This window comes from Natator depressus, chromosome 6 (genome assembly GCF_965152275.1).
Source record: "Natator depressus isolate rNatDep1 chromosome 6, rNatDep2.hap1, whole genome shotgun sequence".
NCBI lineage: Eukaryota > Metazoa > Chordata > Testudines > Cheloniidae > Natator > Natator depressus.
In genome coordinates this window covers 78,520,494-78,536,073 of record NC_134239.1, presented here as the reverse complement: position 1 = coordinate 78,536,073, position 15,580 = coordinate 78,520,494, and the positions used below count along the sequence as shown (strand labels likewise).

Here is a 15,580-nt window from a genome sequence, read left to right as displayed (position 1 = left end):
GGTTATCTACAAACTTCTTTGAAGATAAAAATCACTGTCTACCATGTGCAATATCATGTTTATGCTCTGAATTGAGTGTTTTCATCATTTTATTAAGGTTGGCCAGGAATGCAAAGTCAAGCAGAACTTGTCCTATTTCTTACTTCTTATTCAAAATATTTCAGGGAATATTGGAAAAGAAATGTCTGCAAACCTGCTTTCTGAGCCATTTCACTGTGCAATAGGCCGCATCAAGTTCATCAAGGGGACATTGAAATGGGTGACGCTTATTGTCAGAAGATGACTTGGAAGTAGGTAGTCTGTCAGCAATACTTCCAGTTTATCTATCATTTACCAGAAATAAAATCCGAAGCAGACTTTTTCTAGATAGAATAATGGCTACAGAAAGCATGTTTAGCTAACCACAGCAAATACGCAAGATGCTGCCAAGAGAGAGTTTCTGTCCCACATAATTCTTGCTTGTCTCCAAGTACAAAAATATTGGAGTAATCTATCCCAAGATCTTTCCATAGATACAAAGATATCTCCATCTCGCTAAAAATCTGTATGGTGGAATTGATTAAAACGTCCAATGGACACCAAGAAATGGGGGCTGATGTCATTTATTAGAAAAATATGAAATAGTCAGAAAATGGAAATCTGACACACCTTGAGTGTTCAGAATGGCTGAAGGAATTGTCACAGTGAATGGAGAAAGCTACTGTTTCTCAATTTATTACTCATGTAGCAGACATAAATTTGGTGTCTTCTGGATACATTAATCTATGCATGCATCATCTGTGATATCACTGCATTCTGAGTCTCTGTCCCCTCTTACCCTCAGAAATTGAGTGGTGAAGAGTGGTGAACGTAGTCGCAGAGCCTGCTTCGCTCCCTCCCCAGACCTGGGTGCTGGGGGCTGCTGTTGGGTTCTTGGCCCTCCTCTTCAGCATCAGAAACCTGCATTCTGCTCCCTGCTTCTCCTCAGTACATTCAGTGCTCATCGTTTTTTGTTGGCACAGACACAGCAGGAGATGTATTGCTGCTAGCACCATTGGCTTGGGGAGGGTGAACTCAAAATATACTTTACAAGACCTCCTGATCGAACAGTGTATAATGATCTATTGGCTGGAGACTCATTTTAAGAAATAAGCCCAAGGGAGCAATATTGTAGTCGAACTTTAATCCTAACTCTCTGTTATTTCTTGACTTGTTCAACTTCCATGCTGCTTTCTTTGTGTCAGGGCTGGGATGTAGGTGGCTATGCCTAGTGGTTAGTGTAGAGTGGAGGGCTGGGTTCCCACATCAACTGGGATTCTGAACCAGGAGCTGAGGTCAGGAACCAAGAGTCAGGTACCAGGAATCGGGCCAAATCAGGAGGTCAGGATCAGGAGACAGGACCAGGTAGAACTGGCTGAACAGTCCAAAACAGGGTGGAACCCAGTTGTATGGTGACTTGCTGTTCCTTCTTCTGGCTTATGTAGTGGGAGCGGGCCAATCAGAAACTCTGGTGTTCAACCAGTTGGAGCCTCAGGCTGGAGGCTTCTGTCTGAGCTGGACTACAAGGAATCCCATCAGTTCAAGCTGATGCCAGTAGATTGCTGGGTGGCGAATTGGAATGTGATGATTCCCAGTATCCCTGTCGACCTGTGGGTCATGACGCTTTGGACACCCATGTACTTCAGGACTACCAGGCCATCCCTGTTTAACAGCTTGTTATTCATTGTGTTGTTACTTAGCATGAGCTGAGTTAGTCCCTGTTGAGCAGCAGTGATTACCATTCATGGTCATTAGGCAAAATCATTTTACTATGGGACACCTCATTAAAGTAGCAACCCTGACTTACTGCGTTCCACTTAAGCAGAGAATACTGTGAACACATTTGTTCATAACAGTTTGTAAGTTACTTCTGGTGTGTAGTGCCTTGGCCAAAGTAATGCACTGCACAACAACAGAGGGAGGAGAATTTGTTGGATACTGGGGCAAACCTCTATCGGTTCTTATTGCTTTAAAATGTCAGAGGCTCTTTAGTGTCTTATACACTTAATGGCATTTAAGGTCTTGTCCAAAAAAAATCTATAGGAACAGCCTGACTTCAATTCTGGGCCAGATAATGGAGTGGCTGATATGGGACTCAATAAAGAATTAAAAGAGGGTAATGTAATTAATGCCAATCAACATGGGTTTATGGAAAATAGATCCTGTCAAACTTGGTATCAGGTTTTTTTTGAGCTTGCAAGTTGGCTTTGATAAAGATAATAGTGTTGATTCATTATACTAAAACTTCTGTAAGGTATTTGACTTGGTATTGCATGACATTTTGAGTAAAAAAACTAAAGAGATATAAAACATGGAGTGGATTAAAAGCTGGTTAACTGATAGATCTCAAAATGTAAACAGGGAATCACCATCAGACAGGTGTTTCTAGTGAGACCCTGTAGGGATTCATTCTTATCTTGATCCTACGCTGTTCAACATTTTTATCAGTGACCTGGAAGAAAACAAAACCTTTACTGATAAAGTTTTCAGATGACACACAAATTGTGGGAGTGGTAAATAATGGAGAGGACAGGTCATTGGTAGAGAGCTATCTAGATAACTTGATAAGCTGGAGACAAGCAAACAGTGCTGGACAAAATGCAAAATTTTTATTGCCACTGAGTGGCAGATGTAGGAAGAAATCTAGGAAGCTTTCCAGCCCTGTCATGCTGTCTCTTGGCTGTATGGACTTACACCATCACCCAGTGATGAGCTGCCGAAATTTTAACGAGTTCCCTCCTCACCCCACGAGGGGGTCGTTGCCCACCCCCGCCCCCCGGGACTCCTGCCCCATCCAACCCCCTCGTGTTCCTTGACACCCCCCTCCCCTGTCCCCTGACTGCCCCCAGAACCGGGCAGGAGGGTCTCGTGGGCCACCGTAGCGGCTGCCCACCCCACCCCTAAGAGCCAGAGGCACCTGCTGGGGGGCAAGGTGGGGAGTCCTGGCAGTGCTTACCTAGGGCAGCTCCCAGGAAGCATCCGGCAGGTCCCTCTGGCCCCTAGGGGTGGGGGAGCGTAGCTAAGGGAAAATTGGTGGGGGCAGAATGCCCAGTGCTGTGCATCACATCAATGCCCAATCACATCAAAAGTGGCGCTTTAGGCGGGACTAAGCTTAGGCTTAGGCTGGAGCACCCATGGGGAAAATTGGTGGGGGCAGAATGCCCAGTGCTGCGCCCGGCCCCAGCTCACCTCCTCTCTGCCTCCGCCTCCTCCCCTGAACGCACCGCCTCGCTCTGCTTCTCCACATCCCCCTCCCCCCGGCTTCCTGCGAATCAGCTGTTCGGAGGGAAGCCTGGGAGGGCTGAGAAGCAGGCCGCAGCTTCCCACTCCGGCTGAGGGTGGCGGAGGTGAGCTGGGGCAGGGAGCGGTTCCCCTGTGCGGTACCTGAATCTTTTAAGCAGTACCTGAATCTTTTGAGCAAAGACACTTTCTTACTTTTATTTATTTTGGAGAATAACAACTAACAGACTGAAAGAATGGTACAGGTAGGTATTCTGATCATGCTATTCTACTAAACTAACAGCCTTTTCAGGATTTCACCTTGGCTCTGTAAGTGAAGTTGACCTATTTAGTTTAATCCTTGTATGCAGAGCTAATTAAATTCTTTAATTACATTTTAAGGATAAACTTAAGTCCAAAACCTCTTCTGGGATCAAGTCTAGAAATTGGGTGTCTTAAAGTTTGGATTTTGAAAAGTTAGATTACCCCTGTGTTCAGAATGGCAGTATACTCCTCAAAACACTTTGTGTTAACTGTTTTACTTGAGGCAGCAATGGATATAAAATATCGATGAAAGGTAAAGGTCAAATGCTTTGCCTTAGCATTTATAGCAAGCAAATATCCAGGGGAAAATCAAGATCCATTGTGCCCTCAAGGGCTGGGGGGGGGGGGGGGGGGGAGAGATACCAGCGAAAGGAGGACACTCAGGCCTAAGAATAGTAAACTATGCTTTATGGAAGGAAGGAAGGAAGAACTTACGCTCCAATCTGCGCGGGGGAGCCCCTAGGACACGCGGAGGGGCTGCAGGGGACTCTGGCCATTCGGGACAGCTGACCAGGCAGGACTCCGCCGGTGGGGGGGAGGAAGTCCTCTGCGACGCTATGCGCTTATCTAGGGGTTACATGGGGTCAACAGCTGGCTACAGTCTTGTATGTACGATTTATGCTTATTACTGACTCGTTTACAGGCAAAAATATGCTGAGCTATGCTACAATGTCTTTTGGCAGGGTCTGTCAGACAAAGTTCATTGAAACTGCCTGCATCCTCTGCTTACATCCAGTCACATACTCAGTCCACCACTTAGCTCCTCGCCAATCTTCCGCAACCTTGCCCCTACATCCCTAAAGCAGCAGAGGCTATTCTTATGAACAGTCGTGTTTTACAATGACACTACCATTGACTGAAGTTGATTTAAGCACTGTCTCATAGCTCTTGGTGATTTCAGCAACAGTTAGTTACTCAACACTTCCATAGCATGCACCATAACTTAATAGAGAGGCTGTCTTCCTGACACAGTCCTGTTTATGCCTGAGTACTATCCTAGTGAATACAGCAGTCTCATACATTGAAAAGTAATAGCGAGAAGCTTATGCTCAAATAAATGTTAGTCTCTAAGGTGCCACAAGTACTCCTTTTCTTTATACATTAATTTGTAACTGTGTTTAATATGAGTGTTTTCCCCTTGCTGGCAAATAGATGAATTACACTTTCTCCTTTTGTCATTTCATTTTCCCCTCCCAATGTTTATGTCCTCTTGCTTCTCTGAGCATGCGTCTTGCCTCCTTTTCTGCCGCTCTCCTGGGCATCTGGTCCTTTTCCTCATCTTGCACAGCATTTTGAGTTGTGTTGATTCCACTGGACGTTCCTTTCCAACTGGGGACTAACAAATTTATTTGGGTGGGTTCTAGCCCACGAAAGCTTATGCCCAAATAAATTTGTTAGTCTCTAAGGTGCCACAAGGACTCCTTGTTGTTTTTGCTGATACCGACTAACATGGCTACCACTCTGAAACCTTTCCAACTGGCAGCTCCAGTTCTACTACTATAATTCTGTTCCCTGTAGGTCAGGTTTCCTTAACCCCTCCTATGTAGCAGGAGCCCTAATGAAGACATTGGCTGGATCCTCTTGCTTCCACAATCCACTAAAAGCAACTGCAAGCCAGGACAAGACAACTCCATGTGATATGTCAGCTCTTCTGAGACTTCCAGCAAACTTTCCGAGTGGCTCACTGTTTGACTTCTTTTGGGCTTCACTCGGACAGATCTGCTTGATCATAAGTAGTTTATTAATTTTAATGCAATCTTGGAACTATTGTAAATTTGCTTAATTGATTTTTTTTTCTTGTATCACTGAATAATGGGTGAGCTGTCTAACTGCAAGCTGCTACTTGGCATAGATTTCATTTAGAAAGATTTGAGCATGGAAGGATTTGTGTGATGCTGCACATGATTCATATTTGCTTAAATAGACAGGAGAAGTTTTCTTTGTGTGTTTCAGTTTGGTCTGCGTTCTGGAGTGTAAATTCTGTAATATCCATAAAACTGTAACATGGCTAGAGTGAAAATCTGCAGGGGGGGGAAGCAATTTCTCAATACCTCCAAGATTATCATTACAGTAATATGAATGAGATTAATTGCTTAAAGCAAAAAGTCAGTCAGGACATTTGCGTTCTTCTCCCAGCTCTGTCACAATTTTGTGTGACCTTGAGCAAAACATTTAACTTCTTGTCTAGCAGGAGTGCATTCACTGAGGGGGAGAGGAGGATGGCTCATCTTCCTCTGAGCCATCTAGCTTGGCTGCTGCTACTGGAGGCAGGATACTCAAATGTGAAAGACCATATGGCTCAGGTATGTGCCCCAAGCCTGATCAGGAGGGGAGGAGGTCTTTTACCCCTTCAGTTCTTGGCTGGTACCATCAACTCTTCGGAGACTACCTGTGACTGATGATAAAACCAAGGGCTTACATTTTCAAAAGCGTCCAGTGATTTTTTGGGTTGCGTATTTTCAGCAGGAAGGTGCTCAGCACTATCTGAAAACTGCAGGCACCTTTTAAGGTATCATGTTTGTCACCAAACATTTAGGCCACCAAAATTGCTAATCACTTTAGAAAAGTTATGCCTAGACTATAAAAAATTAAAAATATGGACCATACCATAAGCAGAGCTCCCATAACTCCTGATGAACTAGCATCTCTATGAAATCCATTACGGACATAAATTGGAAATCTGAATTTTTACATGGAAGAGGCTCATACATGGTGATGGGTGGCAGTACAAAACTGTTAAATATGAGAGCTTTGTAAATCCTTTATGGATTGGCATCTGAATCCAGGCATATTGCATGATGTAAAATGCTGTTTCCACCAAGCTGTTTCTGGCTTTCAGGGTAGAACACATTTCTGCATGTGATAAGAGTTAAGCACCTAGTAACAAGCCTCTAATGAACCTATAGCTATTTCATTTACAAAATGAGATGCTTCTCAGCTGTGGGTGAAAATCAGGCAGCTGAGTAGATTTTAATTGGGCTCTGATTACTCAGATTGCTGGCACCTGGTAGTATTTTGTACTGTGGCTGAAGAGAGCTGTTCCAAAGACAATAACTAGCCATGTACCCAACTATTTTCAATTTCTGAAATTGGAACCATAGCATTTTTATATGTTGTAATAGTGAGATGAAGCAGATTTTGCAAAGACAATTTGAGGAACAAACATTAGTAAGTTTGCGGGAGGTAGGAGCTAAAACAGTGAGGTTTTATTTTTTCTTTTAGAATTCTATCTTACTAGCAGTATTGCCTTCCCCACATATTAAAAAATTGAGTGGATTGCAAGATAATCACTTTTATTTTATTTTTTTGGTGGCTCTTATTTACCTTCTGGTTCTTGGGCATTTATGGTCCACATCTTCAACCTTTCTGCAACCATGAGGGTGAATAACTTCTTTTTAAGTGAAAGCTGATTGTCAGTCATATACATTCAAGAGGTGGGGCTTTTAAATAAAAGCCAGATATGATGAGACCACAAAATCATGAGAGTTGTCAACAACGTGGAGGTGCTTTCAGTAGGTATGTGAACAGGGAGCTATTTTTTCCAAGCGGATCCTGCATTTCCCCCCTCTATCAACACCTCTGCCTACCTTGAAACACTTACATGAGAGATTCTCTCCCTTCCAACTTCAATGGAGAATTGCTTCCATTCACTTGAGTATGTTGCTTCTGTAAAGGATACTTCCCTAACTGGAGCAGCAGAACCATGACAGAAGATCACAGTGTACTTTCTCTTCCTCCTTCTGTAGCGCTGCACATCATATGTTGGTAGCTGAAAGTTAGTTTCATGTGGTTGAGGGTTGGCCAGCAGAGGCAAATAGGGATCTAGGAGCAAAAGGAGATGGAAACAAACACACAAGCCAGAAAGGAGAGAGATGAAACGATAACAGCAAATTGCTTAGTTTTAGGGTTGAAATTATATTTCTCTGGCTAACAGTCTGATTGCTTGTGGCACTTGGTAGTGAGTGAGTGAGTTGTTAGTCAGAAACTGAAACTCAGCCCAGGCTCCCTTTGTGTTTAATTATCCTTCTTTCCTGTTCCAGTTCAATGCATTTCAGATATTACTACCTGTCTGCATGCCTCCATCCCGCTGCCTCAGACATCCATGAAATAAAGCGTAGGTCAATATACAGTAATTCGTTCATTGTATAGGCAACTGGTGAAGATATTCTTTTGGGCAGAGTGGAGCTGAGTAAAACTGTCAGGCCCCACTTTCAGGTGTGCACGCGTGAGGGGGTGTCACTGTTTCTATCCTGGCCTGGTGCAGAATATGGCTCCTGTCCTATAGGACTGGGCCCAGCTCCCCACTCCAGCGGCTTGGCTCTTGCTGCTCATAGATTTGTTGTGATGGGCTCGTCCGGATGAGGCGGAAGAGGTAACCATCTGACCACACCTCTCTAATATTTGTTATTGGACCAACTTCTAAAATTTTTCAGTCTTAGCCAGGTCTACACCAAAACCCCCGTGAGCGGACATAGTTAAGATGACCTAACCCCCCAGTATAGATAGTGCTTGAATGCCTTTATGACTGGAGTTATGGAGTTTAGTTGTGCACTATGCAACGATACACCGAACGAAAAGGTGCTGTGAAAAGGGTGCAGGCTGGGGGGGGTGGGGGGGGTGAAGAGGGCAACTAGACAGGATACCAGTAAGACTTCACATATTGCTGGCTCACTGTAGACTTCTTCAAAGTAGCCTTTGGTTTACCTTGAGTAAAATTCCCTACAAAGGGAGCCAACTTTAATTAAAAACAAACAAACAGAAAACCCACGCCTCTGAATTATAGTTGCAATTTAAATTGGGTGCAGGATTTTAACCCAGCCATCAAACTGCACAATTGCCACTGCTAACAAATAGTTCAGGGTAAGGCTATGTTGACACTACAGCCTGTGTGGATAAAATTCATGTCACTCAAGGGTGTGAATATTCCACTCCCCTGAGTGACATAAGTTACACTGATATAAGCGCTCATGTGCACAACACTATGTCGATGGGAGAGCTTCTCCTGCCGACACAGTTTCTGCCGCTCGCGGCAGTGGGTTTTTTTTATGTGGGCAGGAGAGCTTTCTCCCATCGATACAGAGCGTCTTCATAGATGCGCTGCACCACTGCTGCTGTATCAGTACATCTGCGATGCTGCAGTGCTGTACATATTGACATGGCCTAATTTTAAATTCCTGTCTTGTTTGTGTAGAGCTGGTTGGAAAATTTGTTTAAAAGTGAAAATCTTAAAAGCCTTGCATTCGTTTACAAAAGTGATTAATTAGTGTGACTGAAAATTTGTGTAGTATTTTTATAGATTTTTTTTTTTCCTTTTCAAAAGCACATTTTAAAATTTTCAAAATAGCTATTCAAAAATAAATTTGATTTTGAAGAAAAAATCCCCATTGTTTGACTAACCTGACCAATCTAAATTGGTAGTACATTATGAAGGACAGAGTAAATTTTTAAAATTGAAAAATTTCAAAAAAAATCCAAGAAGTTTTTTTTGGGAGAAAAAGGGCCTGGTCCTGCAGACTTGAATACATGGATGAATAACGCTAACCTCATCTGGATTACTGACATGCGTAAAGTTTAGCACCTGTGTAATGGTTTGCACATCGGGGCCTAGACTGTTATGTAGAAGGTTTGGGGGGTGGGGGGGGGAGGGGGCAGTTGTTGTTTCAACTAAGTTTTGACCTGCTTTGCTTATGAGCTTGAAACTAGGCAAACAAGGGTTAACCATTGTCTTTGTCTCAGATGGCTGGATGAATAAAGAGCTGGGTTGAGTCATTTAAATAATATTGAATAGAACTAAGAGATTCTTCATTAATTCCTCCTGCAAATTCAGAGGTCCTGCCCTTTCCTTTTTGAGTCTTATGTTAAATATTCTAGATATAGTGGAGATAGAGAGGCTGAATGGTGGTGGGGGGAAGCAGGCATTTCATTAACTTACAAATGAACTTGAATACAGAATCTGTTTGAAAATCAATTAAGTTTAAAATTCAAAGGAAAGGAGTGGTGCTGAATGGGACTAAGACTCTTCATTCTTTCTAGGTACTAAATAAGCAAGCCCTGGTCTACACTACAGAGTTAGGTTGACATAAGGCAGTTTACATCAACCTAATTCACATTAAAAAGTATTTCCCACCGATGTAACTCGCCCACTACACCAGCTTAATAACTGCACGTACGCGAGAGGCGTAGTGTTTAAGGCGATGTAATTAGGTCGCCGCAGTGTCAGTGTAGACACTGCATTGCTTGCATCGACTGTTGCTGCCTTTCAGAAGCCTTCCCACAATGCCCCATACTAACAGTTAAATTGGTGCAAGCTTTCCTGGAAAGGGTGCAGACAATTGACACAAGGAGTGTAGTGCAGACATGCAAAAGTGATTTAATTACTGTGGTGGCTATATGTCGACTTAATTTTGCAGTGTAGACATATCCTAAAGCAGGGGAAGGCAAACTTTTTGGCCCGAGGGCCACATCTGGGTATGGAAATTGTATGGTGGGCCATGAATGCTCACGAAATTGGGGGTTGGGATGTGGGAGGGGGTGAGGGCTCCGGCTGGGGGTGTGGACTCTGGGGTGGGGCCAGAAATTAGGAGTTCAGGATGCGAGAGGGGGCTCTGGGCTGGGGCAGGGGGTTGGGGAGGGGGAGGTGAGGGTTCTGGGGTGGTACTGAGGATGAGGGATTGGGGGTGCAGGACGGTGCTCTGAGCTGGGACTGAGGGGTTTGGAGGGTGGGAAGGGGATCGGGGTGGTACAGGGGGTTGGAGCACAGGAGTGGGTCAGGGATGCAGGTTCTGGGGGGTGCTTACCACAAGCAGCTCCCAGAAGAAGCAGCAGCATGTCCCCCCTCCAACTCCTACGTGGAGGCACAGCCAGCCGGCTCTGCATGCTGCCCTGTCCGCAGACACCACCCCTGCAGCTCCCATTGGCCATGGTTCCTGGCCAGTGGGAGCTGTGGAGGTGGCGCTTGAGGTGGGGGCAGTGTGCAGAGCCTTCTGGCTGCCCCTATGCATAGGAGCAGGAGGAGGGACATGCTGGTGCTTCTGGGAGCCGCGCAGAGTGGGGCAAGCCTGCGACCCTGCTCCTAACTGGAGGGAGGCAAGCCCCGGTCCTCACTCCCCAGCGGGAGCTCAAGGGACAGATTAAAATGCCTGGAGGGCCAGATGTGCCGTAGTTTGCTCACCCCTACCCTATAGGCTGGTATCAAGGGAGTGGCTCCCAAGGGGGAAATAAGTTTAAACTAATTGAAGAGGCCAAACAGAAGGTCATCTAATTTATTTGGAAGTCTCCAGAGAAAACAGGGCTTGGGTCAGTGACAGAAAGAGGGTGAAGAGTCCAATCTTTGTGGTGACAGAGGCACGCTTCCTCATAACTAGCTGCCATATAGTCTCTTAAGACCTAGTGGAGTCACTCAATGATGAGTTAATTGGAGTTACAACTTGAGAATTGCTCCTGACTTGATTCCTGTTCACATAGAAACACTCTTAACTACATTGTGGAGGTGCTTTTAACTGTACTTGTTCGCTCAAGAGAGAGTATAAGCTACCTGTATCTTGAGTGACCTCTACCTGTAAGTCAAGTGAACATGATTCATCTGTTACTAACACGACCACTCTGTAATGAGGACATGTCTGCGTAGGCACCAAATCCCTGGAGCACCCACAGAAAAAAATAGTGGATGCTTAGCACCCGCCGTCAGCCAGCGCCTCCTGTCCACTGGTGGCCCTGCCGATTAACTCCTCCCTCTCTCTCCCTCCCAGCGCCTCCCACCTGCTGCGATCAGCTGTCCCGTGGTGTGCTGGGGGGGGAGGAGGCAGAACTGTGTGGGGAGAGATGGGGTGGAATGGGGGCTTGGGAAAAGGGGTGGGATGGGGCCGGCTGTGGGGGTGGAGTGGGTGTGGGAAGAGGTGGGGCAGAGGTGGGGAATTGGGGGAAGGGATCGGGTGGGGGTGGGTCCTGGGGTGGAGCGGGTGGTTGAGCACCTTTAGGGCCTGGATGAAGCCAGTTCTGGTGCCTGTTCACATGCTGCTAGTCCTTCAATGCCTTCCCACAATTCTCTCTCTGCGCTCGAAAAGGACAGACGTGGTTTCGCACAATTCACGGGTAAAGAATTCATAGAACAGTTTGGATTACTGCAGCACTGAGAACCATGAGATATGCTACACATGATTGAATACAGCACCAGTACAGACACTGCAGGTCTTTTGCAGTGTGGCTGCTCTTACTCGAGCAAGGCTAACTCGAGAGGAGTAACTTGTCTGTAGGTAAATTTGAGTTAACTCTGCAGTGAAAACATACCTTTAGCTGCTTTTGAAAATCCCATCTGTAGATGACAAGAGGTGAAATTATTGTGCAAAGCCTTTCAAGTCATTCAAGACTTAATTTGAAGCCCAGAATAATTGATCTACGTGAAAGTCAACCATCGTCTCTTGTAACTTAGCATTTCATTTTAAATTTTTGATTGATTATTTTATTTTAGAGAAGACAGCAGCCTCTTCCATCTCTGATCTACGATGAGTGCCAAAGCTGCTATCAACAAAGAAATTTTCGCCCCACACGATGAAAGGATGCTGGGAGCTGTCCAAGTGAAAAGGAGAACGAAGAAAAAGATCCCTTTCCTAGCAACTGGGGGCCAGGGTGAATATTTAACCTACATCTGCTTGTCAGGTAAGATAAATGATTTTGACATCTAGCTATCCTTTTGGTTTATCTTTGAAGTTTGATTAACGGATTGGCTATCATCTGTTGCTATAAGGAACAGTGTGACTTGCATTTTAATAATGCAAGTGGATGATCTATGATGGTTACATCTTTAATGTTTATAAGTTTGAATGCAGGAAGTGTGTGGTTTGTCATATGATATAGCTGACAGATATAGCTGATTTATCCGAAGGTTTCACAGTTATTAAAACTGTTGGTGGCATAGTTGCACAGTATGAACTTATCCTGTAGTTAGTATACTTGGAAATATTAGGTCTTTGTTAATCTGATTCAGCTATTCCTCTAAGGGATGAACTTTTTATTGTACCTGCTTCTCCTGTATTTCCTTCAATTGTCTGAAACTAATACACTCCCCTGTTCCTTTCAAAGATCCCCTCTGTGTATGATTACGTCATTGGGACCATGGCAACTTAGCTGTTTTCAGCTCTGTGAAGAATGTCACTGTCACCTAATTTAAAAAGGGGATGAAAAACAGAAGTATTACTACTTTAAAGGATTTTGGGTGAGGATGGGAAGAAAGAACATAAAAATCTCTTTGAGGGGTCATGTAGAAAGGAGAAGGATGGTCTCGTTGTTGCTGATGTGTTTAGGCATGTTTTTAGTATGCATTGCAGTATCTCATTAGGATTCTACCAGGTAGCTAGCAAAAAGGCTGCAAATTTGAGTTTGGGCCAAGGGTAATATGATAACATGGCCTTGATGTTTTCTGCTATTTTAAATTTGTATATTCTTTTCTTCCTACCCTGATGTTAAAGCATAAGTATTATATAGTGCCCTTTTTGCTCATTCAGATTGTGAGAGTGAACTCAATACTGTGACAGCATAATATGTATGCCAGAATTTAATTGCTTTCCTAGGATTGACGGGTCTTTTGTTTTGTTTTTAAGCACTGAGATGCTATATATGTGTTAGAGCATAAATAAATATCATTTCAACTACCAAAAGAAGACAGACTTCTTTGTATGGAGACAAAAAAGAGTTATTAAACTATTTGTAAATCCCTGAAGGAACACTTTAAATTTCTGCCCACATTTGAATTTTGTTAAAACAAATTATGATAAATGAAGGCGGGGGTGGGGGAGCTACCTTTTATGGACACCCAGCCAGCCATTGCTATAAAATCCCTCTTAGTAGCTGTTATCTAATTGCTCTATCTGTAAAGGGTTAAAAAGTCTCAATTCTATGCATAGGTAAAAGGAAGTGAGTGGGCCTGGCCAAAAGAGCTAATGGGAAGGCTAGAACTTTTAAAAATTGAACAAAGACTCCCTTTTGTCTGTCTACTCTCAGGGAGAGGCAGTTATGCTGTGAGAAGCTTGGGTCAGGTATGAAAAATCGTCAGTAGATACCTAGAAACTACTCATCTAAAACCACAGATATATAAGTAGATCAGGAAATGTCTAGGAAGACGCGATTAGGTTTATCCCTTTTATTTCTCTCTGGCTTGTGGATTCCTCCATGCTAACCCCAGGTGCTTTTGTTTTGCTTGTAACCTTTAAGCTGGACTTCAAGAGAGCTATTCTTGATGCTTAATCCTTGTAGTTGTGAGGTTTTTTTTGTTTTTTGTTTTAAATCTAGCAAAAGCCTAAGTTCCCAGATGTATTTTCTTTTTTTATTATAAATAAAATTTACTTTTTTTAAGAACAGAACTGGATTTTTGTGTCTTAAGAGTGCACATGTTGTTTAACTAGCTGCTGGCAACAGCTGATTTCTCACCTCCCCCCCCCCCCCTTCTCAGCTCTTCCCCAGGGGGGTATGTGTGTGTGAAAGGGCTCGAGGGTACTCCAAAAGAAGGAATTCCCAAGTGCGCCTTCCTGGGTTCTCAAGGGGGTTCTGCACTTGGGTGGTGGCAACATCTACCAATCCAAGGTCAGAGAAAAGCTAAAACCTTGGGAGTTTAATAAAAACCTGGAGTGGAGAGATTCTAAATTTTTAGAATCCTTGTGGGCCCCTACCTTCTAAATTTGAAGTGCCAGAGTGGGGAATAAGCCTTGACACAAATAAATGAAACCAAACAAACTTTCATAAAACTGAAGACCAATAGAAATGATTCCACAATTTAAAAACACCATTTTCATTTATTTTACTTTTTAACAAATATTCCCCAGCAGCATGTTAAAGAGCAAAGAAGCGATTAATTGATTTTTTTCATTGTTCCTGTTGTAAACAATGCAAAAACTAAGCCAGATGTATAGTAACAGTACATTGGATTTCCTTTAACCTTTTGTCTCTGACATAACTAAGTCGATACCCTTTAAATAGAAAAGTATGAAATAGAGTGGATTTTCGTTTTTGCTGTTGCCTTTTTATGAACATTCTTTGATCTAAAGTGATTGGTTTAAAATAAAAAGTGTTTTAGTTTTTTGAAGTGGAACTGCCATTTATGTATTCAATACCTTAGAAAAAAATTATAATACTTGTGCACTGTAGGCATTGCAGTAATAGATAACCTAATAGTTGCCCAGAAACTCTTGAGTATGTCTTGGGTAATAATGTCCTCTTACTTTTCAGGCTAAGTTGCGAATAGTCTTTCTATAATTGTTTTTAGTGTATCACTATAAAATCAGGAGCAGCTGGGGGAGACTGCGAGCTGCTTGGAGATGTCAGTCGGATTGATATGTCTTGCCCAAGCATCTATTCTTATTATTTATATCTCCATTTGAACAACAAATATAGCAAGAACATATCTGTTTAATATTCTGATTTCATATTATTTTTCCTTAACGCACACTTTTAAACTGTTTGTTTTCAAACTCATGGTGAACTGATACCACCTTCTGGCTAAAATGATATGGCTGACAGCCAAAGAAAGAGAAACCCTGAAATATGAATATGAGGTTTAAGTCTGAATTGTGGAGTCTGTAATGTTTTCTTTTCAGCTGTTAGTATCATAGGATCTTAGTTTTCATTTTCATTTTTCCTCCATCGCCTTTCTACTGCGATCTTTAAAGAGTTGAAGGAATTGCACTTTTATGCTGAATACTTCAGGATTATCAGAGTGAAATACATATGCAGATGAATTAGGAATATAGTTGTGTAAACACTTTGAAGTACGGTTTAAAATTAGTTTCAGTTATTTGGTTTGACTGGAGAAGAAGTTTTCAGGCCTGATTTTCCTGTGGTCTAACCCTACATGCAAGCTCTGAGTTTTCGTGAAGTTGTCAGGACCTGGAGTAATACCAGTGTTCATATTAGGAAAATACCATTGGAATTTCTCAGTAAACAAGCGTCAGACTTGAAGTGTGTCCAGAGAAGTCTGCTTTTCTTGGTTTTGTCTTTTCCAGAATAATTTCTTTCCAATACAAATTAACTT

General features: G+C 43.1%; 1 protein-coding gene across 2 annotated transcripts in view; it reads left to right on the top strand.

Moving 5' to 3' along the window:
• Nucleotides 1-15,580, top strand: part of STXBP6 (syntaxin binding protein 6) — a 221,889-nt gene that overhangs the window by 41,924 nt on the left and 164,385 nt on the right. For both annotated transcript variants that reach the window (XM_074957087.1, XM_074957088.1), the window contains exon 2: nucleotides 12,029-12,216. In XM_074957087.1, the coding sequence (XP_074813188.1) occupies nucleotides 12,063-12,216 (154 nt within the window). In that variant the 5' untranslated portion in view covers nucleotides 12,029-12,062. The remainder of the gene's footprint in view (nucleotides 1-12,028; nucleotides 12,217-15,580) is intronic.